Source organism: Melanerpes formicivorus, unplaced genomic scaffold, assembly GCF_026170545.1.
Source record: "Melanerpes formicivorus ecotype bairdi unplaced genomic scaffold, bMelFor1.0.p_v2 SCAF_90, whole genome shotgun sequence".
NCBI lineage: Eukaryota > Metazoa > Chordata > Aves > Piciformes > Picidae > Melanerpes > Melanerpes formicivorus.
In genome coordinates, this window is record NW_027142442.1 from 417,971 (window position 1) to 442,631 (window position 24,661).

General features: G+C 41.5%; 1 protein-coding gene across 4 annotated transcripts in view; it reads left to right on the plus strand.

Moving 5' to 3' along the window:
* The window catches only part of MIPOL1 (mirror-image polydactyly 1), a 224,678-nt gene that overhangs the window by 194,630 nt on the left and 5,387 nt on the right, over positions 1–24,661 (plus strand). For all 4 annotated transcript variants that reach the window (XM_068165582.1, XM_068165581.1, XM_068165584.1 and 1 more), the window contains one exon: positions 6,655–6,885. In XM_068165582.1, the coding sequence (XP_068021683.1) occupies positions 6,655–6,885 (231 nt within the window). The remainder of the gene's footprint in view (positions 1–6,654; positions 6,886–24,661) is intronic.

Below are 24,661 nucleotides of genomic sequence, written 5' to 3' on the forward strand. Positions count from 1 at the left end.
TACAGTAGTCCTCAACAGTGAAAGTGAGGCCCAAATGAAAATGTTTGCTGCTTGGCATCCAAGACCATCTGGGTATAGTTTTGTCTCTGACACTCACCCCTCATATATTGATAGACATTGATGAGATCCCCTCTCAGGCTTCTCTTCTCCAGACTAAACAACCCCAGGGCTCTCAGTCTTTCTTCATAGGGGAGATGCTCAAGTCCCCTAATCATCCTCATGGCTCTCCATTGGATTCTCTCCAGCAGCTCACTGTCTCTCTTGAATTAGGGAGCCCAAAACTGGACACAGTATTCCAGGTGTGGTCTCACCAGGGCAGAGTAGAAGGGTAGAAGAACCTCCCTTGACCTGCTGGACACACTTTTCTTGATGCACCCCAGGATACCATTGGCTCTGTTGGCCACAAGGGCACATTGCTGTCCCATGGAGAACTTGCTGCCCACTAGGACTCCAAGGTCTTTCTCCACAGAGCTGCTTTCCAGCAGGGCAGCCCCTAGCCTGTACTGGTGCCTGCTGTTATTCCTCCCCAGATGCAGGACCCTGCACTTGTCCTTACTGTACTTCATGAGGTTTGCCTGCACCCGGCTCTCCAGCCTGTCCAGATCTCACTGGATGACTGCACAGCCTGATGGGGTGTCAGCCACCCCCCCAGTTTTGTATCACCAGCAAACTTGCTAAGCATGCACTCAATTCCCTCATCCAGGTCACTGATAAAAGTATTGAACAAAACTGGACCCAGTACTGATCCCTGGGGAACACCACTGCCCACAGGCATCCAAGCTGACTGTGCCACTGATGACAACCCTCTGAACTCTGGTCAGCACTAATCTGTCAACATGTTATCCTGTAAAATACCCAGGGTATATCACCAACCACCACAGAGAAGAAAATCAGTGGTGGGCTCTGTGCCATGAGTACTTGATTAAGGGATCATTTGATCTGGTGAGAAAATAGAAAATAAAGAGGATGCCTGAGCTCATGGTAGATAAGAATGTGTGAGTGCACCACATATGAGAGAAAATGAGAGCCTGTGATGGACTGTGACAATTCCAAGACATATTCTGCCTTGCACACAACATGCACTGCTGTCCTAACATGGTCTGTGGCCTGTGCACCAGAGAGTCTAAAACAGCTGCTGCCTTCAGTTACGTTAGTGAGAGGTGCTTGGGTGGTTGCACTGAGGATAAAACACAGTCCTAATAACTCCCATAATTACAGTCAAAGGCTAGTAAAATATTTGTCTATGGTAGGGCAGTGCCATCTCTTTACCAGTCTACCAGCTGTCAGCCTTCTGATTCACATGCAATGCAAACTTGACCATTTTATATCCTCCACTTTACAGCAAAATGCCAAAGTCCTCCCAGGTCTTGTGGGCTCTATATTAATATTGTATTACTGCAGTGTTTCCTAAGAGCACCTTTGAGGTAGTGTTTTTCAAGTACCAGTGCTGCCTGGCCCTTGAGTGCACTCAGTGGCTTGAAGGGACTCTCTTCAAAGCTATCCTGAATGCAGGCTGAGCTCTGAGAGTTCTCCAGAAGTAGGGTGTCAGAAACATTCATGGTAAAAAACAAGGTCAGACCTGCATGCTTTTGAAAACATTGTATGTGTTTATCACTGGGGCAGGAGAGGAGGAAGGGGATAGATGGAGAATGTTAGGGGTTTGATGAGAGGTTTTTTTTGATTCCTTTAGGTGAAAGGTTTCTCTATGTTGTTCAGTAATTGCTTCAGGTGGAAAAATAATTTCCCACCTTGCAGCAAAAGTATGCCTGGCAAAGAGTGTTATAAGAGCAGCATTTCATATAGTTGATTTTCAGCCAAAGACAAGTGCCTCTGGGAGCAGTTTCAACTGGTGAAATTTTTTAAGCAGGCTTGAAGCTACTCTGACTTTGGGGGCTGAAGAAACTTCTTGGTATCTAAAGGAGTTGCATAAGTGACATCATCACTTGTAATTTTTTCTTCTGCCTGGACACAGTTAATTTGGGCCCTGGAAGCTCTCAGGCCCAAGGTGGAGCAAGAAAGGTCCTGTATTATCATAGTAAAATGAAAGGATTACTATAAAGAACATGTGAATTACTTAAGTCAAGCAACTGAGTGCTTCTGTGACTCATTCTTCAGGCCTAGAACTCCTGTTTAGTTTTTATTTAGAACATCAGTATGCTTAAAAGACATAATTTTTAGGATATTAATGAAGACATTTTAGATTAATAGGAGCCTATTAAATAAAGGTATTTTAGCAAAGCACATAATGATGGAAGTTGGGTAATTGCATGGTTAGGCCACACCTTGAGTGCTGTGTCCAGTTCTGGGCCCCTCAGTTTAAGAAAGATGTTGAGTTGCTCGAATGTGTCCAGAGAAGGGCAACAAAGTTGATGAGAGGTTTGGAGCACAAGCCCTATGAGGAGAGACTGAGGGAGCTGGGGTTGCTTAGCCTGCAGAAGAGGAGGCTCAGGGGTGACCTTATTGCCAACTATATCTGAAGGGAGGTTGTAACCAGGTGGGGGTTGATGTCTTCTCCCAGGCAGTCAGCACCAGAACAAGAGGACACAGCCTCAAGCTGTGCAGGGGGAAGTTTAGGCTTGATCTTAGAAAGAAGTTCTTCACAGAAAGAGAGATTGCCCACTGCAACGGGCTGCCCAGGAAGGTGGTGGGGTCAACATCCCTGATGGTGTTTAAGAAGAGGCTGGTTGAGGCACTTAGTGCCATGGTCTAATTGATTAGATCATGTTGGGTGATTGATTGGACTTGATGATATTGGAGGTCTCTGGAGGAATCACAGTGGATACAGAAGATATACATCAATTGATCAATCAGATGCAATCCTTATGAGTTAAAACGCACAATAGTAGATTGCATGGTGTATTGTTCTGTCTTTAAGAAGCAGCCCAGTTGTAGTCACACAGACTACTATGGACTGAGATGAGGCTACTGCTGTTATTCATACCATGCTGCAGTCATGCCAGCTTCAAAAAAAAAAGGAAAGCACTGACCAGAGCAAAGTATTATGTGGCTTGAAGTTCAGGTTGCAACATGGAAGGCTTCCTGCTCCAGTTGCTGGTTCTGGGTTCTGGTTTCTTGGGTGCTGGCTCTTTTCTGCAGGCATGGAGTGGGTCAGGTAGGGTAGCTGCAGGTTTTGGTTTTCTGTTTTATGCTGTTGTGTTTCTTCTTTTTCCCCCTATGTATTTCACTGTGCTGCTTCTGCAAATAGGCTAAACTAAGGTAATCATGCATTACAGAATACAGAATTAACCAGGTTGGAAAAGACCTTCGACATCATCAAGTCCAACCTATCACCCAACACTATCTAATCAACTAAACCATGGTACCAAGTGCCTCATCCAGTCTCTTCTTAAACACTTCCAGTGGTGGTGACTCCTCCCTGGGCAGCACATTCCAATGGCCCATCACTCTTTCTGTGAAGAATTTCTTCCTAACATCCAGCCTAAGCCTCTATTGGCTCAGCTTAATACTGTGTCCTCTTGTTCTGTACTATTAAATTAGTTAGATCATTAGCTAAGATAATTACACATTGTGCTTATGATATCTTATGCTACATTAAACTCTTCTCTTTTTATCTCAGCCCTGAGTTTTGGGTGTTACTCTTCCCCTCACTTTCGTGTTGAGGGAGCAGGAGGTTTAGCCTTTGCACTAAACTGTTACACAGGCCCAGTACTGTAGAATATAGAATCATAGAATCAATAAGGTTGGAAAAGACCTCAAAGATCATCAAGTCCAACCTGTCACCTAACACCTCATGACTACTAAACCATGGCACTGAGTGCCACATCCAATCCCCTCTTGAACACATCCAGGGATGGTGATTCCACCACCTCCTTGAGCAGCACATTCCAATGGCTAACAACTCTCTCTGTGAAGAACTTTCTCCTCACCTCCAGCCTAAACCTCCCATGGCACAGTTTGAGATTGTGTCTTCTAGTTCTGGTGCTGACTGCCTGGGAGAAGAGACCAACCCCCTCCTGGCTACAACCACCCTTCAGGTAGTTGTAGACAGCAGTAAGGTCTCCCCTGAGCCTCCTCTTCTCCAGGCTAAACAATCCCAGCTCCCTCAGCCTCTCCTCGTAGGGCTTGTGCTTGAGGCCTCTCCCCAGCCTCATTGCCCTTCTCTGGACATGTTCAAGAGTCTCAATGTCCTTCTTAAATAGAGGGGCCCAGAACTGGACACAGTAATCAAGGTGTGGCCTAACCAGTGCTGAGATGAGGGGGGGGAGGACAGGAAGCCTCTCAGCTGGTGTGAACAAGTTAGAATATTTAGGCGATCCTCTCTCTCTCTCTTTTTTTTTTCATCAGGGCCCCATATATTCACTGAACAGTTTAACTTCTGTCCTTTTTTTTTCCCTTCATTCTTTTAATCTTGTGCCAGGCATTTGAGAAGCAGGCAGCAGTGGTATTTTGGTAGCTGGCTTTCAGCATTATTTGCATACCTTTGTGTTTTTCCATGATGATCAATGCTTGACCATAGTGGACCTTCAGCCAGTAAATTTTATGTGCAACTGTTAAAGTAATTTTATTTTTGATGAGTCTGTTCTAGGGATTATAATGCCCCTTTATAAATATTTATGTTTTCAATATGTCTTCATTTAATTGAAAAGGTTCTTCACATTATTTTCAGGCAACTGCAGGTAGTAGACGTAATGACATATCAAGACTCTGACCTTTTAGCTTCTGGATTTCTATTAGTTCATCCACACTTTGCTTGTGCATGTATATTATATTTTAGTTTGTGTATGATTTTCCTCCATGGGCTGTTGGAACAAAGGGTGTTTTCCATACAAATACCTTAATAAACTGGAAAGGAAGAAAATATGCTGTTGCAGCCTGGTAGCTGTCAGGCAGACTGTGGCTTAAGTATTGTTAACAGCGTATGCAGCTACTAGAAATCCACATTGAATTAATGTTTGATACTTGTGTGGCCACCAGTCAGAGGGATGGTCTCGAGTCATATTTAACAGTCCAGGAACAGCTTCTGATAGTCATGAACTTGTTTTGAAGTGAGTGAAATGATTTATCTAATACCACTGCTCATGGTGACATCCTGCCGCTGTCACCATTGTTAAAACTGTGTTCCTCAGGTTTCTTGTACTACCAGCATCGTTTTCCACTGGTGTAAAATTTAGCAATGAATGATGACTATGATGACATGGGAAGCAAAGGAGGTGGTGGAGTCACCATCATTGGAGGTGTTCAGGAGGAGACTTGATGGGGTGCTTGGTGCCATGGGTTAGCTGTTTGGGTGGGTTGGATTGGTTGATGGGTTGGACACAATGATCTTGAAGCTCTCTTCCAGCCTGGTTTGGTTTATTCTGGTTGCTAATTCCATTGAGAGGTTGCTGGTGCAGGTTCTTTCATTGGTCATCAGCTTTTAATGTGATTTCTATTGTTGCACCTCGCTAACTCAAACAGCTGATTGCCTACTGATTCCTTGGGAAATAATTCCACAGTCAACAGGCTTTGTTGAGGTTTTTTTTCACCTGATGCACCATCTTCTTTTATTCTCCTTTTTTAATTTCTTCTCATTATATGCAGGTAACAAATCTGTTTACTCATTTTCCATAGCTACTTTTAGCTGATCCAGGCATATTTATTTATTTTAGCTTCATGAATCTGTTGACTTCAGACTGTATTCAGTTTATTTTTTCATTTCACATCTCCCTTTGATTTGTCCAGAACTTCCTGGCACACAAATACAAAGCAGGTAGTACTGTATTCTGGGTTGTACAATCAAAGTGTATTATTTCTGTGCTCTGTGATTTGGTATCCCTATAAATATACCCCAAAATCATGTATAAAACTGAATGGGCTGAATATATATGCATGGCACTTCAGCATGAAATAGATAGTAAACACATCTACAGTTTGCCAGAGAGAAGCCAAAACTCTGGGTTAGAAAGGACCTTGCAGGAAATTATGGTAGAGGACACTATAGATCTTGAAATGTCCTGTGATGAAACCCTGATGCTGGCAAGTTACCTTTCTCTCTCTACCACAGATATGCTATTTAAGACACGCTGCTTTCTAGTACAGATGTTAACAGTTTATTTAAACCAGCATTAAGAAATATTTTGTGTTTCCTCTCACTAAAATACTGACCACAAACCTTCAGAATTGGTTAACAATGGGCAAATCATTTCTATTTCTAAGCAATCCTGCTGGTTTAATGATTTTTAATTCTGCATTGTGGTATTTGTATTCCTTTTGTTGTATTGGAAAGTCTAGAGTTTCACAACTAGACCCCTTGTAATTGCTGTGTGTCTTGCTAAAAGAGAGCTCTGTGTAACATGAGTTAATAACACATCAGTAACTTACAGTGATTAATTCAACTTCATGATTGTATAAATCACATTAACAACTTTTTCTGAAGCTCAAAGGTGATCAGGAAGATGCTAAAGCTGGAAAATACTGCCTTTGAATTTTTTGTTCAATAAACCTCTGGTAGTTGTTACACGCTTCTAGAAGAGCCTTGTGGGAATAGAATCTTAACTTTATTCTCGGGCACTTTTGAGATAAATTTGGGGTTGTATTAATGCCTGTGGATCCATGTGTGATGGTATTTAAAAATATTAATGAAACTGAGTGTAATATTCTTGAAGCTCAGCTTTAAACTGAAACTTGATAATGTATATTGTTTTGTTTCCCCAGCTTATACAAATCTTTGTCTGGAGGAATGAATCTGAAGGACCAGCTTAGCTGTAGTTTCGGTACTTCTGAAGGTGGATTGCAAGGCAGGGAAGATGTTGTGACCCTTGCCTATCGCCAGATTGAAGATCTGGCAGCTCAGCTGCAGCAAGCTCAGTCAGAGCAAAAGGACACAGAGCTGAAGCTCAAGAAAGCCCTGGAGGCTTCACAGGAAGCCAATGAAAAGGTTCAGAAGTAAGTCGCTTGCCTTCTTTCAAGAAAAATTGCAGCTGATAAACCAAATGAAATGTTGTTTCATCTCACAGTTTGTCTGCAAGTGAAAGTGTGGCAGTACTTAGAAAAGGTCCTTTAAAAGGATTCCTTCTTTGTCAGCCTTTCTGCTCGTTGCTTGCTCTGTGTGAAGCCAAGCATTTTAACAATCTTATAGTATTGCACAAGTCAGTATGCCTCTCGTTACTGTTATGGAAACTGCTTTCTTCACGTGCAGGGCACAGAGGAAGTGTTTCCTTCTCTGAATGGTTTTCACTTTGTACCCCATGGCAATCCCATAGCAACTGAGTATTTGCCTTTTTAATTGCATGATAGAATATGAGGGTTCTCATTTTTGGCCTGTTGTGCATCTGGCAGGTTACTCACCACAATAAATGCTAATCAGGTTATTTAGGGGTGGCTTCAAAACCAACAGGAAGTCTCTGCGTCGGTGAACAGGGATTGTATTTTCTTTCCCGTCATAAGATTCCCAGTTAAAAGGTTACTGAACTCCTGAAGTTCATCTCTACTGAAGTCCTTACTGTCATGTTTGTTATTACTAGCACATGAACCTTTGAAAGTCTGATTGCTGGGACACAGGCAAACATGTAGGCAGAGCCTCTTCACAGTCTGGCACTTCTCATCTCTGCATTGCATTCATCAGCTGCAAAGTAGCCTTCTCTCACTCTACCAAGCTGGTCTTTGCTGAACTGATGCAAATTTTCCTGCCTGTCCTTCTTTATCTTCAATTTCAATGTCTGCAGTATATTTTCAGAGTAGCCAGAAAGCGGTTTAGAATATATTGCAAGGATCTAACAGGAATTCTTCCTATTAAAAAAGAAATAAAATGCTGAGTTCTCCTTTAAAATTATTTTTTTCCATTTGTAATTTATTTGTAACTACCTAAAATATAAGATGGATAGATAGATAGATAGATAGATAGATAGATAGATAGATAGATAGATAGATAGATAGATAGATAGATAGATGGATGTAGATAGATGAAAATACATATTTGAATCATGACTTTAACACCTGCAGTGGTTGTCTGTGAATCATTTGAATCTTTCTACTGATCACTTAGATATATTTGATGCATGCTTGATAAAAATAAACCTACAGAAAATGGCTTCAGCATGGTAAGAAGAATACTGTATAAACCTTTTTGTGTATTGTTTAAAGCTGTTTTTTTGTTTCATTGTATTGATAAGCATTTACTAACCATAGATATTTAAGAGTTGTTACTTGATTTGGGGTTTGTTTTTTTTAATGCTGAGTCCTGTTTGATCCTGTGTAACCGGGGTGGCTAGAGTGGAAGTGCAGCCACAACCTGAATTAAAGTGGTGGTGCCATAGTGAAAAGCATTTATGCAATTTAACGTGCTCAACTACTTGGGAAAATTTTGGTCAGGTTAGTTTTCATTTATTGCTAAGATCAGACCACTGAGCCTATAGCAAAATTAAACAATTGGGTGAAGTCTTTTGATGACAATAGCGTGCCCTTTTTACCAAGAAACTGTGGAAATGCTCTGTGCGTCTTCCCAGCACCCGGAGTCATCCATCCCCATCTTATAATTCAACCTGCAAACAGATTAAGCAGCTGAGTTTGTGGAAAGTGTGTTTACTTTGAGCTAAGAACCCTTGTGTGACACTATAGAGATTCCTCTGACACCTCTGGGAGAGCTACACAGACAGTTCGTCCTCATCAGCAGGGAAACCAGGCTGAGAATTCCCAATTTCTTTGTAACCTCAACCACTTTATACAAATCAGTGTTTGGCAATTAGGCAGGAACTCATTTGTTAGCTTGGCTTTTTATTTCAAAGATGTAGGATGTTCAACATTTCAAAAAGGAACTGACAATTTATAAACCTGTCGATGCAGAGGCTTCCTGGTATTAATTACGGGAGTATTAATTATTAGCACTGTCTTAAAGTGGATGCTTATTGTCATCTAAAATGTGACGCTACAATTCAGAGCCTACATGGAGGTCTAAAGTGTATCTTCTTGACTTCTTTTTAAATGCTCAAGTAAATTCTGGCATATGAGGGAAGTGTTTTCTTGGTATTAGTCAGTAAAATGTCTGAACAATGTAGCAACAATTAAAAACCAGAAGAGGAAAAAGGTATAAGCTCAAGAAAGAACATTAGAATAATTAAAGTAATGTTGAACGAGGATGTAGTTTGTATCTTCATACCATGTGATTTAGTGATGTTCACTGTGCCTTTGCTAATCTGTTCTCTGGCAACACTAAGGAATTTTTTTTTCATATTCTTGCAAACTTCAGTGTTTGCATTCAGCATCACATGCAGAGCTTGAAACAGAATTGTAGTTTCTCCATCACGTACTATTTATGGACCCACCTGCAACTGTTTCTTTCTAAGTCAGAGCAGTGGTCCTGTGTTTTTCAACAGGACACAAAGCAGCTAAGAAAATTTCTGGATTCTATTCCACATGAAACAGCAGCTGTGAAACAGAAAGGAGATATACTGGAATCTGCTTATAGTGAACTTGGATATAGTGAAGTTCAGCTCCTTCTCAAGCAGGCTGAACATCTCAGAGTGGTGTACTGCAGCACGAGATACAAATCGCAACTCTCTGCCTCCTCCCTATGACTCGCCATCCTAGCAGGAGTGATGGTGTGAAACAGAAAGTGTTGATGCTCAGAGATTGACCACACAGGTCTAGCAGCATTTGTTTGACGCTATTCTGATGTTGAAACATTAACAAGGTACACAATTAGCCTTTTAAGAGTGCACTATTCTGGTTCCTAAAGCAAACACATCTATGCACGTGTGTAACACTGTCTACCTATTCAACAGGAAATTATTGTAATCTGCACAATAATTAATATTTTAGCCCACACTCTGTAGAGTTGCCATGACTGTCATTTGCTATATTTAATTAATGCTTCTAAGTCATGGTTTAAAAACAAAGAATTAGGACAAAGGTGCAGAATTCACCAGGATTGTTGGCACGGTGCCACAGGCCCCCTGCAAGTTTGTCCTGCTGAAGAAGCCAGGAGCCAGCTGGTGCAGCCTCAGCAGGGAAATGGAGCTGACCTGGAGAAGGTGGCTGGAAAAGCCTGCGAATTAATTAATGCCTCTGCCAGCAGAGGAAGCAAGACATTTTAAAACTGTCCTTCCTGCTGGAGCCTCTGGGATTGAGGAGTGGCTACTGATGTCAGTGAGATCAGAGGAGGTTATAATGTAATACCGAATCAATATTAGCCAATTATCAGTAAAGGTTGAGGCCACTTTTGATGTGGTTTATTCCAGGAAATGTTCTATTTTCCTGCGACAGCTTTGCAGCCAGAGTGAATTTTAATGCAATTTGTCTGTTGAGGGCTTCTATTTTATTTTTTGTCTTTCTCACAATGTAATGATTCTAGCTCAGTGATGTGTGTGAGCAGAGTCACACTTGCACACTCACATAGCCGTGTAAGGTGGCAGTGGAGGTGGCGAGTGTAGAATGTCTGTGTAAGCCTCTAAAAGCAAACACCGATCCACAAAGCAGTGGTGCAGTGCTGAAATACACAGGTATGAAAACAGGCATAAATGGTGAGAAACCTGCTGCCTGAGCACTTGGTCGAGGTGGCTCTGCCTACGAGCAAAGCAAACACAAAAGTGATGTAAATCAGAAATTGTTGCTTCATTTGTCCTTATTCAAGAGACATTGGATTATTTTTTTTAATGTCTTTTAAGGAAGGAATCAGGAGAGTTGGCAATTTGGGTAAAACAGTTCAGTGGATTAAACACATAATACTAAATGATCTTCTGAATAAGCAGATAGTTTTATCAAAGGAAATTACTCTCATAAAATAAATACTACCCTTAATGACATTTGCTTTACCTCTTAAGGTGTGATTTTTTTTTGTCCACTTAACTTTCATTGCTCCTGGAGCACACCCATTTTTTGAGTAGTCCTGGATCTCTCTCTAGCATTTCTGAACATATTCTCTGTGCTTTCATAGTTGTTCACTTAGTTTCCTAACCGATGCTGAGAAATAAGCAGATCAGTGACTCAACAAAAACAAACAGCTCTTACCAGCATTCGACACTGTTGAAAAGAACACCAGTTAAATAAAACCAGAGAGAAATAAGAAGCCAGCGTTTATTAAGTGGTTAAAGTTCCCCATTTCTACAAGTAAAATTAATCTGCCTCCCAAGTGCAGGAGCTGTGTGCATTTCGCATCAACGTCCAAGATGTTCTCCAGTGCTAGCTGGAGGGCCTAATCTTCCCCAGAGTGATCTGAGCAGTGCAGTTCAAGAACAAGAATGAATATTTGAATAATCACACCACAATGTGAGGTGACCCTCCAACAGGGGACTGACCAGATACACATATGGATTTTGGGAGGACCCTCTGATGCTCTTTTTTAACACAGCTGTGAGAAGAATGTGGCTGAGACCCAGTAGTCTTTCTGGAGTATAGCTGGCAAAGGAAACCATGAGGAGAAGAGAATTTAACACATGGGTGTAAGGGAGTCCGCTTCATTGATGCGATCTGAGGGGAATGTCTAATGACTGGAAGAATCAAACTTGGCAATGAAAACACAAAGCTCTTTTCATCAATTCAAACGCAGACTCTAAAGCTGCAGATGGTTACCTCCAGCCTTGCCTATTCATCGCGGGGTTGTATGAAATGGCACTTTGGTGAATACTAATAGATCAAAACAAAGATTTAATAACATAAAGATGTGGTGTTCATTTTTAAATGAGGATACAGGTCAGTGTCTCAGAAAAGAACGAAATAAGTATCTTTATGTATGGGTCTAAAGTCTCTGGGGATTTTTAACTGCAAACATGGTATCTTTAGTGTGCAGATTGTATTCAGTACAGCACAGCTATGCAGGGAGCAGGCTAAAAGCAAGATTTCTGAATTATTACACTAATTGAGCCTCTTTGCAACATGCAAATGTTGTTAACTAGTTATCTCCCTTTTAAAATCATACCTACATCTGTTTAGTAGAGGCATGCATTGTAGCTCGCATGCATTCGGTCACTCGTCGGTAAGAATGGAGGTAGTTAATTAAAAATTGCAGGCAGAAGCACTGCACAAAAGAAGCAAGTTGGGGACTTAAAGCCATTTGTTTTGGAGGAACCACCAAATGTTAGAGAACTCAGTTGGCTTCCTTTGAAATTTTACAGATACACCTCTTTAATTTTGATCTTTCAACACTATAAATATAGTTTGATTTCTTATTAAGAGGCAACCTTTAGATGTTCAAACTTCCCTGTTAAAACTGAACTGAATTTGATTTTATTTTTTTCCTGCTTACAAAACACTATTGTGGTGAATGTCAGATAACACATTAGTTACTGGAGGCAAGGGATACAGCTTGATAGATATTAAGAGTTTCACTGATTTGTCTCAGTAAATAATTTAGGAGATGGGATTTTACTTGTAATGAAAGCCACTGTGCTGCTTGCTGCAGTGAGGTTCTGCTGGGACTGAATAGTTGGTAAACTTTTAATATCATAAGAGGAATCATTTCAGTTGGTGCTGGCATTTTTAAATGTAAATTGAGTTCTGGTGACTTGTTGAAGAATGTAGATGTAGAGCTAGTTTCTTAGTTACAGCAAATTAGCTTAGCTCTGTCACACTGAGTCGCATTCATTTGTCCCAGTTAAGGATATGACCTGTAGTTTACAGAGGAACTGATGCTGGTGGGTACATTCAAAAGATGAGCAAGTGAGGGCAAAGTGCAAAGAATGTTTTACTTGCTATGGCAAGCTACAGAAGCCAATTGTTATGAGAGTTTGTATGGGAAGAACCAGGGAGCTGAGGAAGACAGCTGTTGTAGCCGTCTAAGATACCAATGAAAATCAGTAATACTTCTGATCTTTCAGAACTGGATAAAAAGTTATTAAAGGAGATTCAACATAGGAAAAATTGCTTGGTGAGGACCAATGTGTTGGCTGCCTCATGCCATGATTAAAAGCAGATTATAAGCTCCATGGGGCCTATAAGAGATACACAGTCTCCACAGGCAGGGTTTTATGATGTTTAGGAAACCCACAATAGCCAGATGGAAGATTCCCAGACACGCAAAACTACCACATACCCCAAAGAACTCTGCAGAATGCAGCAGAGCTGATGCAAAAATTCTTTGGCATGCAAGACTTGAGTAGGAACATGAGAAAGTCTGAAACCCAATATCTAGTAACAATCACACCATATCCTATATGAAAATATCACCATTAACTAGAGCAGCAATAACAAGCAATGTCAGTTTATTGGATTTAGGGGCAACAGGCTTGGGAGTATTCTGCTTTAGGAATTCAGTGAGGAATTAAGACTAATAGGAGCATGTGAAAAAATCTTGTATGGCTTAACTGAAAGCAGTACACAGTAAGGTCAGAATTTATGTAAATACTTGGAATTCTGCACTAATAACGCCACTGAGTCCTCTCTGAACAATTCCCCACAGGTGGCACTAAAATGCATGGTGAAACGATGACTTTAAAAAGCCTTGTAGAGATACCTGTTTGCTGTAATCAAGGAATTGAGTAAGCCAGCAAGGTTATGTGCAGCATCAGAGAAACTCAACATATAGAGAGTAATCAACTGCCTGGTTCTGGAGGAAATGAAATATTGAACTAGCATTCAAATCTAAAGTGAGCTGAACAAACTCAGTCACTGGTGGTATAGTCTCCTGACTGTTGTAGATATACCACATTTCTGAATCTCTAGACAGATCTTGTTTTCCTTGATAAGGCTAACATGTTAGTCATGCTGTTCAAAAGGAAATATATCACTGTTGCAAAGCTGTAATAAAATGCATTTTCTACATGGGATTATATTGCCTTTATTGGGTCACACTTCCTTACCAGCTTTTTGATCTGCATACTCCATGTTACAGTACAGCTAAAACATGCAGTTTGTGATAGAGGGAGTGCCTGCTGACTTAGTAACACCAATGCTGATAACTTCCCAGCCTAGTGAAAAGAGAACTTGGGTTAGCATGACCAGAAAACTTCTAACTGAAAAAAAAAATGAAACGAGTGACTTTTTGTCTTTTATGCCTGGATTCCTTTAGGGCTTTTTCCCAATTTTATCTGATGCCTGGTGAACATAAATACAGAGCCAATATCAGAACATGCACCTCCCATTCTCCAGGTGAGCATCCTCTGTCACCACCCACAGAATAACTCCTTCAGGTCTAATTACATTTCAGGTGTTTCTTTTGTAGAAATTCATAGCTTCAGAAAGAAAAGTAGAGAAGACTCTTCAGCCCTGGAGTGCAATGCTCTCTGGAGAAGTTGCAGATGTGGGTTAAAACCAAGTTTTCCTTAGCCTAGCGAAATGCTCTAGCTGATGGTTTCATTTTTATATGCTTGTATTTAAAAGGAGGAGTGGTAGCACTGCTGCTGTCTTTGTCACCATAAAAGAAACAAATAGCCTCAAGTTAGTTGTAGAGAAGGGCAACTTGGGGACCTCTGGACAACTGGGAGCAAGACACTTAAAGGAAGGAGCTGAGACCTGGGAGAAAACAAATAGACAAAATCCCTCTGCTTAAACCTAACACCGTCCTAAGGTGTTGCTGTGCTCTCTGTGCAGTTTGGAGGAGGAGTGCACCAGACCAGAGAACAAGTGGAGCTGCAGATCCCATTCTCTATACCAGAGTCCTGAAAGACAGACCTTATCACTCTCTACAACTACCTAAAAGGAAGTTGTAGTCAGGTGGGGGTTGGGCTCTTTTCCCAAGCAACTTGTGACAGGACAAGAGGGCATGGTATGAAGCTGTGCCAGGGGAGGTTTAGGTTAGATATTAAGAAGCACTTCCTCACAGATAGGCTGATTAGGCACTGGAATGGACTGCCCAGGGAGGTGGTGGAGTCACCATCCCTGGAGGTCTTTAAGAAAAGATTGGATGTGGCACTTGGTGGCATGGTTTAGCTGATGTCCTGGTGATTGGTCATAGGCTGGACTTGATCTCAGAGGTCTTTTCCAGCCTCAGTAATTATGTGATTTGGTGATATCCAGAATTACTGCAGCTGACACCCTTTGTAGTGCAAATGATTCATGTCTTTTGACATCTTCTTTTCACCTGAAGGTGGCAGTTCATGGTATCAATGCCAAAATCTGGAGGTGTTCAAGAGGGGATTGGATGTGGCACTTGGTGGCATGGTTTAGTCATGAGGTCTGTGGTGACAGGTTGGACTTGATCTTTGAGGTCTCTTCCAACCTTGGTGATTCTGTGATTCTGTTATCATGTCTCCTGTTGGCAGAGCAGATTATGATATCCTTCTCATGGATATTTTGAGTGTCATAAATTATAGTGAGGCCTTTAGTATCTGATGGTTTATGATAAATGCCAGGAACATGTTCAGTGGTGTACCTAACAGAATGATGACAGAAAAAACCCCAACCAAACGGAACAGCAGCTAGAACTTCCCTGCATTCCTTGCACACCAATAATATCCATTGACTGCAGGGGGTTTCCTATGGATGCAGGACGCAAAACTGAGCACACAGCCTGCCTAAGTATTTATTTTCTTTGTATAGCTGTGGTTTACATTTACTTAGCCTCTGTAAATTGCGAACTGCAGCACAGATATTGTTTTCTTGAAGTGTGGGTAGTTACAATATAAACACAAATATTTATCAGCATTTGAATATTTACCACCTTAGCCTGCCACGAAAACATAAGCAGTGCTGAAACTCCGTTCCCTCAAACACTAAAACGTATTCTATGAAAGTCAAATGTTTTCAGAGTCAACATAATCACAGCATCCCAGTTTTTGACCTGTGTGTTCATTTACAGTTTGCTTATAGCTGCTTCACAGAGATGGAAGTTTGTAGATTACAACACGGTTTTATTGATTTATCAGTAGCAAAATACACTAAGTATACTCAGTAAACTGGATCAGCTAGCTCTTGGGCTCGTATTGTATAATATCAGCTTGTTGTGGAATACTTCAGAACAAAATCAGAATGTTGGCATAGTTAACATCAATGGTGTAAACTAGACTTGCAAAGACTAATATTTAGTAAGACCAATAACACAAACAAATTAGATGTTGAAGTTGTTTGCCCAATGGGAAGAAGCATGCTGACACAGTATTTGTAAGCTTAGAGTTAACCATTCTATGACACATTTATTAAATCACTTGGAGCGGCAGATTGAGTGCTCCTTGAAGAGCAGCAGGAAGGAAAAAAAAAAGCTTTTTTTTTCTTATTTGCTGCTTTCTTTTTTCCTCCAAGACAATAAAAAGAGTGTGGCAGCAAATAATCATTTACTTTAATATTTTATATCCAAATAAAATGAGTCCATGGCATTTACATTGCCGTTACTAAATAGTATTTGGTTTGTTTGCAAGAGTCATTTATTTGTGGCTTGGCTAAAGGCATAAAAATAAATTTGCGGTTCCTTCAGTTAATACTCATACTGTTTCTGAACGTATGCAAAAGATTGAATACTGTAAATGTATGTGCAGAAGCTCAGAAGGGAAGCCCAGACTTTCTGAAGCCTCTGAATTACATATAATCTGTTAGGGAACTGCTGGAGCGGTTCTTTACAGCGACAAATAGAAATAGCGGACAAGGCCAAACAAGGTATTTCATTTTAAGCAGGCTTCAAATCATTTAAGTCTTTCCACTGCTTAAAATTAACATGTACCACCTTTACTGAAGCAAGGGCTAGTTCTCCAAGGAAAAAAAAAAAAACTAAAGTTCCTGTTGCTAATCTACTTCTGACTTACAGAATCACAGAATATGTCTGGCTGGAAGAGACCTCCAAGATCACCCAGGCCAGCCCTCGACCCAGTACTGAAGGGTCAACACTAAACCATATCCCTAAGCGCCAGGTCCACACAGCACTTGAACACCCTCAGGGATGGTGACTCCACCACTGCCCTGGGCAGACCATTCCAATGCTTGAGAACCCTTTCAGTGAAGAAATATTTCCTAATATAGAATAGAATAGAATAGAATAGAATAGAATAGAATAGAATAGAATAGAATAGAATAGAATAGAATAGAATAGAATAGAATAGAATAGAATAGACCAGGTTGGAAGAGACCTTCAAGATCATCACATCCAACCTATCAACCAATCCAACCCACCTAAACAACTAAACCATGGCACCAAGCACCCCATCAAGTCTCCTCCTGAACACCTCCAATGATGGTGACTCCACCACCTCCTCAGGCAGCCCATTCCAATGGGCAATCACTCTCTCTGTATAGAACTTCTTCCTAACATCCAACCTAAACCTCCCCTGGTGCAGCCTGAGACTGTGTCCTCTTGTTCTGGTGCTGATTGCCTGGGAGAAGAGACCAACCCCCACCTGGCTACAACCTCCCTTCAGGTAGTTGTAGGCAGCAATAAGGTCTCCCCTGAGCCTCCTCTTCTCCAGGCTAAGCAACCCCAGCTCCCTCAGCCTCTCCTCACAGGGCTTGTGTTCCAAACCCCTCAACAACTTAACCCCTCACCAACATATCCAGCCTAAACCTCCTCTGGCACAGCTTGTAACCGTTTCCTCTAATCCTGTCACTTGTCATCAAGGAGAAGAGGCTGGCCTCCTCCTTGCTAAGACTTCCTTTCAGGTAGTTGTAGATTAGTCATTAATTAATAGCCAGATTTTTTCCATAAGGCTTTTAATTTTCTTTAAAATATTTTACAGAAAGGCAGGATCAATTGTCTTTTTAAGTATGAGAGCTAACAGCTTTAACTCTATCATTGCCACTGCTCTTTTATTGGCAAGTTCCTCAGCTTTCCTCTTCGACATTTTTGCTGTAAGTGACCTGGATATTGATCTAGACACTGAGTTGTTTGGAGGCATAAATCTTTAGGATGCAGTTTTGTCATTTTGTCTTCAGATTAGGGATATTTTGCCCACAGAAAAGTGTCAGAATTGAGCCTTTGAACAGAAGACACTGCAGATACTGGAGATAACAAAAGTACTGTATTTAGCACTGTATTCTCCTAATACATCCCTTGCTATCATCTCTGTTTTTATGAGAAAATCATAAATTATTTGAAGTATGTAACAGATACACATGTAACAGATGCACACCTGCAGCTGATAGAAGGGTATCTAAGTGGTGAAATCAACAGAAGAGACATTTCACAGATGTCCAGTTTTAGAAACTGAGAAGATAAACAGAAATAGTGTGGCCAGCAGGAGCAGGGAAGTCATTCTGCCCCTGTACTCAGCACTGGTTAGGCCACACATTGAGTACTGTGTCCAGTTCTGGGCCCCTCAATTTAGACTCTTGAACGTGTCCAAAGACGGGCAGCAAAGTTGGTGAGGGGTTTGGAGCACAAGCCCTATGAGGAGAGGCTGAGGGAGCTGGGGTTGCTTAGCCTGGAGAAGAGGAGGCTCAGGGGAGACCTTATTGCTGTCTACAACTGCCTGAAGGGAGATTGTAGCCAGGTGGGGGTTGGTCTCTTCTCCCAGGCAGTCAGCACCAGAACTAGAAGACACAATCTCAAACTGTGCCAGGGGAGGTTTAGGCTGGAGGTGAGGAGAAAGTTCTTCACAGAGAGAGTTGTTAGCTATTGGAATAGGCTGCCCAGGGAGGTGGTGGAGTCACCATCCCTGGAGGTGTTCAAAAGGGGATTGGATGTGGCACTCAGTGCCATGGTTTAGTAGTCTTGAGGTGTTAGGTGACAGGTTGGACTTAATGATCTTTGAGGTCTTTTCCAACCTTATTGATTCTATGATTCTATGATTCTACTCTATGCTTTCGAAGAATTTCATGTCTTTTTATGTAAAACAAATATTTTATGCTTTCTTCAGCAGCAATCAAAAATTTGTCCCATTCATGATACCACTGTGCAGATAACAGAATCACAGAATTCTAGGGGTTGGAATGGAACTCTAGAGATCAACTCCAGTCCTCATGCCAAAGCAGGAACAACTAGGGCAATCTGCACAGGAGCACATCCAGGTGGGTTTTGAAAGTCTCCAGAGAAGGAGATTTGCCACCAAGGCTTGAGCCTGCAAACTCACCAGCTCAGAAGGATTAAAGCTGTCTTCGAAATGAGCAGAAGGTCCACTGCTTCTGTCTGTAGTCAGCCTTGCTCAGGAATTTGCTCATCTCCCAGAGCAGGAGAAGAAGCTTATTCCCAGTCAGATGGCAGAAATCTGGAGCAAAATAGGCCCAGAATCCCACTGGAAAAAAAAAAAATAAGTGAATTGTCTTGCTAGAATGGTGCAGAAGGCAGCTGGAGACAGTCTATGTGCCAGCTACTAGAGAGAAGTTGCTTAGAAGTGGGAAGGTCTGTTATTACTTTAATGGCCTTAATTAGCTGGTAACTTAGCAAAAAGCCTATGAAGGCTTTAAGGAGCACCACACATGTAGAAGACATTTTGGTCTGTGATGCTAAGTCGCAACTGTTATTTTAAAGTATCTTTTTTTGGGGTGTAAATGATCGGTTAAGCATCTTTTCTGGCTTTATCCCTTCATAGGGGACCCCATCACCATCATGGACAAGCTTCCTGCTGGTAACATCTATCTCTAATATTAATTTCAGACATTAAGGGGATGGATTTTTTTTTTTTGGTGGTCTACTACTGAGAGAAGACTGCCCTTGTTTTTCTGGAAATATTTTTTCAGAAGTATGACTAAGTGTGAGCTGCTCTGAAACCAGGAGAAGTCTGTGGGCACCACTGGATTACACCAGACGGGTGGGGAGTTCCCCTACCAGTCTGAGCCTATGAGATGCGATTTATCACAAGTGGGAGCTGAAGGAAATGCTTTCCTCTTGCATCCAAACCCGTTTCCATTGTTAGCTGATCTCTTGGTGATGTAAAAGTCATTCCAGCTTGGTCATTATTACATCACTTATGCCAGGAAGGCAAACCTATTGAAACAACAGCAAACCTATGTAAAAAAAAACTATTATTTTTAATGTAACGTGGAGGAGTTTGATGACGCTTTATAGGAAGGAATTTTCTTCCCACAAGCTCCAGGTTACTTTTGGTCACAAGAGTGAAACCACCTTGGGGAGGTGGAAAGTAACTGAGAACTGCCTAGAGCCAGGAAGTCTGCATTGGGTTTTGTAAAATACTTGTGGAATCAAGAAAAAAAGCTCACGCTGTCTTTGCTGGTTTTGATATCAAGAGGAGTCTGCCGAAGCTGTGCTTTGAAGGGAAGTGCTTGGAGCACAGCCTGAGTAGTACATCAGTATTTGCTAACTCATTGTAAACAGGACTTGACCAGAACGTGCTCAAAAGAGGTGAGGTTGGACTAGGCAGCTGAAAAGTTCAGACCTGGCCTTACAAGGAAGGTTTGTTTGAAACGTGCAAAAAGATGTAATGTGGTGTTTTCAGACTGATGCTAGTAACCCTATTCTAGATAGATCTGTAAATGTAGATCAGTCTTCTGGTCCTGTATCCTGCATGTTTAGCTCATGAGGAATCCTGTGTAACTTTCTGTTTTGAGCAGGTTTGAAATACTGTTTATTCTAGACAGCAATTTTTTTACATTGCTTTAAAATATTGATGAAGGGGGATTTAGAACAGACCAAAATCCTCTAAAACATAGATCCTTTTTCCATCTTACTGCAGAGGGGGTTGGACTAGATGACCTTTGGAGGTCCCTTCCAACCCAAACCATTCCATGATTCTGTGATCTCCTGAAATACATCTCAGTTGGATATAGAATAAGAAAACTGGCTAGTTGTTACCAGTTGACACAGTTCAGAGCACAAATGGAGAAGCTGAGAGAGAAGGGCTTTGTGTCCAGCAATCTTAGACTCTGGTTCTGCTGTTTTTTGTGTGCACACAAGGAACCTAGTTCAGTTAAAGATTACTTCTACATAAAATTAGAAACATGGAGGTTTTCAGTCTTCTTGGTTGCTTGAGCTTCAGCAAGTCATTTCATTTCTCTCTGTGATGTTTTGCCACATTATACACATAATGCAAACCAGGCCTGATGTCTGCCTTTTAAACACTTTACTAGAAAGTTCTGACCATCCCTCCATGTTGTGAGCATTCAAAACAGAGTATCTGCTTTTATGGGGATGATTAGGGGACTTGAGCATCTCCCCTGTGAAGAGAGACGGAGAGCCCTGCGGCTGTTTAGTCTTGAGAAGAGAAGCCTGAGAGGGGATCTCATCAATGCTTATAAATATCTGAGGGGTGAGTGTTACGTGGAGGGGGCCAAGCTCTTTTCAATGATGCACAGTAATAAGACAAGAAACAATGGGTGCAAACTTGAACATAGAAGATTTCACCTCAACATGAGAAGAAATTTCTTTGCAGTGAGGGTGAGGGAGCCCTGGAACAGGCTGCCCAGAGAGGTTGTGGAGTCTCCTTCTCTGCAGACTTTCAAAACCCACCAGGATGCATTCCTGTGCAGGCTACCCTAAATGATCCTGCTTTGGACTCGATGATCTCTTGAAGTCTCTTCCAACCTCTAATGTACTGTGATACTGTGATGATACTGTCATTGCTCTCAAGAAGAAGATGAGAATTAGTTTAGAGAGAATAAGCTTGTCTGTGATTCATGGTGCTCTAATGATACCAAACATCAATACCAAAGGACAGGATTAGTGTTCATTGGGAGTTGAGAAGAAGTAATGTTCTTCCCTCTTCAAATGGATAAATACTGTGTGTGAAGAAGAATTTCTGTGAGGAATATATATTAGCATAAGGTAAAACTGATGGTTCTCCCTAAGCAGATGACTGAGACTTCTAGGAAGAATTTGGCAAGGCAATCTAGGAGACAATCTCTTCTTAGGAGACAATCTGTTCTTAGCAGCACAAACTTTAAGGAAATGCTGTCACTGCAAGGAATAGGCTTCCATGTCAAGATTTCTCACAAAGAAAAAGACAGCAGCTGTGACACCAAACATGTGGAAACAGTCATTTCCAGCCCTAAAAGCTTCTTCCATGCTTATGGAAGAAGGTTTTTTCTTGCACAAATTGAAGTAGTAAACTTTGTGTGGAATTGACATTATAAACTGTTGGACTCCAGCTGGAATAATTCAGTGAAGTTCTGTGATCTGATTAAGTAAATTGCTGAATATCATTCAGCCTTAAATATGCCAATGTATGCCCTATTTCAGTTATTGTTAACTTTTTAACTCTTTAGTATCATCCACATGCTCCAAATGCAAATGGTCCTTCCAGTAGCAAGAGTCTGGTCTCTACAAGGAGCATGTTGTAGATCTCAATGTATTGAAATAGAGATGAAGTCACAGAATGGTTGCTTCAGGGTTTATTTTTCTTTCTCATAAGCTCATTTATTTTAGGCAATCAATGCATGCTGTCCTGGGAAAGCATTGGAAAGCACAGCAGCAATAGCTTTCACAAGATGGCATTAAATCCAGCGTAGATGCAAAGTCCTGATTTTGTATTATCCTGTACTGTGTAGCAATCTCCATCAATGCAAAGCAGGGTGAAATGCTGTCAACATACACCAGCTCTGTTTACTGCTCACTTTTCCTGCTGCTAGTGATGGCACAAGGTGAATAGTAATGGTGAGCTAGCTCATAATCTTCCAAACAGAAGGTAGAGAGCAAACAATCTGACAAGATTAGTTATTGTGGACCACAGATAAAGGCTTAATATTTTAGCCAAGGCCTGTGTAAGCCAGGTTTATTTTGAAATATGTCTGCTGTCAGGAGCCCAACTGGCTGTATTTACTTCTAAGTTTAATCATATACAGAATTACTCTTTTGGGCTGAGAAGACGCTGAAAGGGATTTAATAGGAATGCTTGTTTTGTGACAGTGCTTTTCAGAGGCAGAATGGTTTGCCCTGCCAAATTTAAGGCCTGTAAGTTTAATGGAACATACTTTTTGGAGTGACATTACAAACAGAGCTGGGCAGGCAGGAGTTGGCAGCGGTGTCTGGAGCGATTAGATTCAACACTGTGGTCTACCACAGTTTAGAGCTCGCTGATGCTGCTAAATCAGTCTCTAAGACTTGTGTTTTAAGACCAGAAAGGATCATTAATACCAGTCAGGCCAGCCACCTGTCTTACACAGGGCACTGAATTTTGTTCTGCAATTCCTGCAGCAGGTTTGAAAGCACTGCTGAACTCCAGTGTGTCATTTTGAAAGACACCCAGTCTCTGGTCCAAAAGATGCAGAGGGAGCTTTGTTAAGCAGAGAGGGGCAGCCTGGTGCATCTGAACCACATGTAGTCTTCATCACTATGATGATTTATGAAGGAATTGTTACACATTACTGTATGGTCATTAAATGCAACCAGCAATGTCTTTTAGTGAGTCAGTCAAATGTTATCATTGTTCAAGAGAGGCTTTTGAGGTAGCAAAAACAGTATCTGAACTGAGGGGAAAAAATAATGAAAGATTCGCTGAACCACCCAGAGGTAAGAGGGTGATGCCTCTGTAGCATGGTAAATAGGCCACTTTCAGTGAGATCATACCCTTACATTCCAGGCTTCAATCCAATGACTAAGCATTTTATTCAGTTGGAGCAGTTTCAACATCTGAAACTAAGAACAAACCACCTCATCATGCAGCACATACCGCTCCTCTGAGAGGGAAGCAGCCGGGGTCCAGTTCGCTCACACAGATAATACAGCTGAACCAGTTTCCTCCAGCCTCTTGAGTAAATGATCCTATACAAGTGGCTGGTTTCTGGGTGAGACTAGTATCAGAGCAGCCTCTCTTCTTTGTGTCAGAGGGATTTGGAGCACAAGCTCTATGAGGAGAGGCTGAGGGAGCCGGGGTTGCTTAGTCTAGAGAAGAGGAGGCTTAGGGGAGACCTTATTGCTGTCTACAACTACCTGAAGCCAGGTGGGGGTTGGTCTCTTCTCCCAGGTAACCAGCACCAGAACAAGAGGACACAGTCTCAAGCTGCGCCAGGGGAGGTTTAGGCTGGATGTTAGGAAGAAGTTCTTCATAGAAAGAGTAATTGGCCATTGGAATGGGCTGCCCAGGGAGGTGGTGGAGTCACCATCACTGGAGGTGTTTAGGAAGAGACTGGATGGGTTGCTTGGTGCCATGGTTTAGTTGATTAGATAGTGTTGGGTGATAGGTTGGACTTGATCTCAAAGGTCTCTCCCAACCTGGTTCATTCTATTCTATTCTATTCAGAAGGAAGACTGAAGGAAAGGAGAGGGAAAGGAAAGGAGGTTTTTATATTCCCAGATGAAATTAAGTGAATGTGTTTGTTTGACCACATTCACTGAGTCCTACTGCTAAACTGCTTGTAATGCTTTTTTCCAATGCATCGTAGTTACCTAATGTGTTTTCAAATGCTTGGTTTCTAAAGGGAATTAGTGTTAGCAAAACACATTCCACAAGAAGTCAAAAGTAACACAAGTAAGGCCATCTTCCTAGCCTGAGCCTAATCTTATCTACTGGAAAGATAACCAAGGGTTATAGTTTAGGTTTATAAGCCTTTATATAGCATTTCAAAATCCAGGAGGGTTTTGAGTTTATCACTGAAGTCCTCCATCTGCAGGTAGAAGCTATTGTTTTCAGATAGTCTATATATTGCTTTGCAGATTAGGACATGGGTACTTGAAGGATCCCCTGTTTTTTTCATTTGGGCATCCATTTTGTCCTGGAAGATCATTCTGTGACTGTATAAACCTCTGATATTCAGAACTTGTGGATAAAAGCTACTGCTCTCCTTTGGGGTGAGTTCCTTTGGCTAGAGATGGAGCACTGTGGAAGGCTGTGCTGATCTATGTGGATTTACACAGTTGCAGAGTTTTCACTGATCCCAAACTACACTTTAGAGCTGCACTTCAGCAGAACACATGATAGAGGACAGCAAGCCAAAAAATGTGCAAAAGATTTAGCAGCAGAGACCAGTAGGTAACATTTTT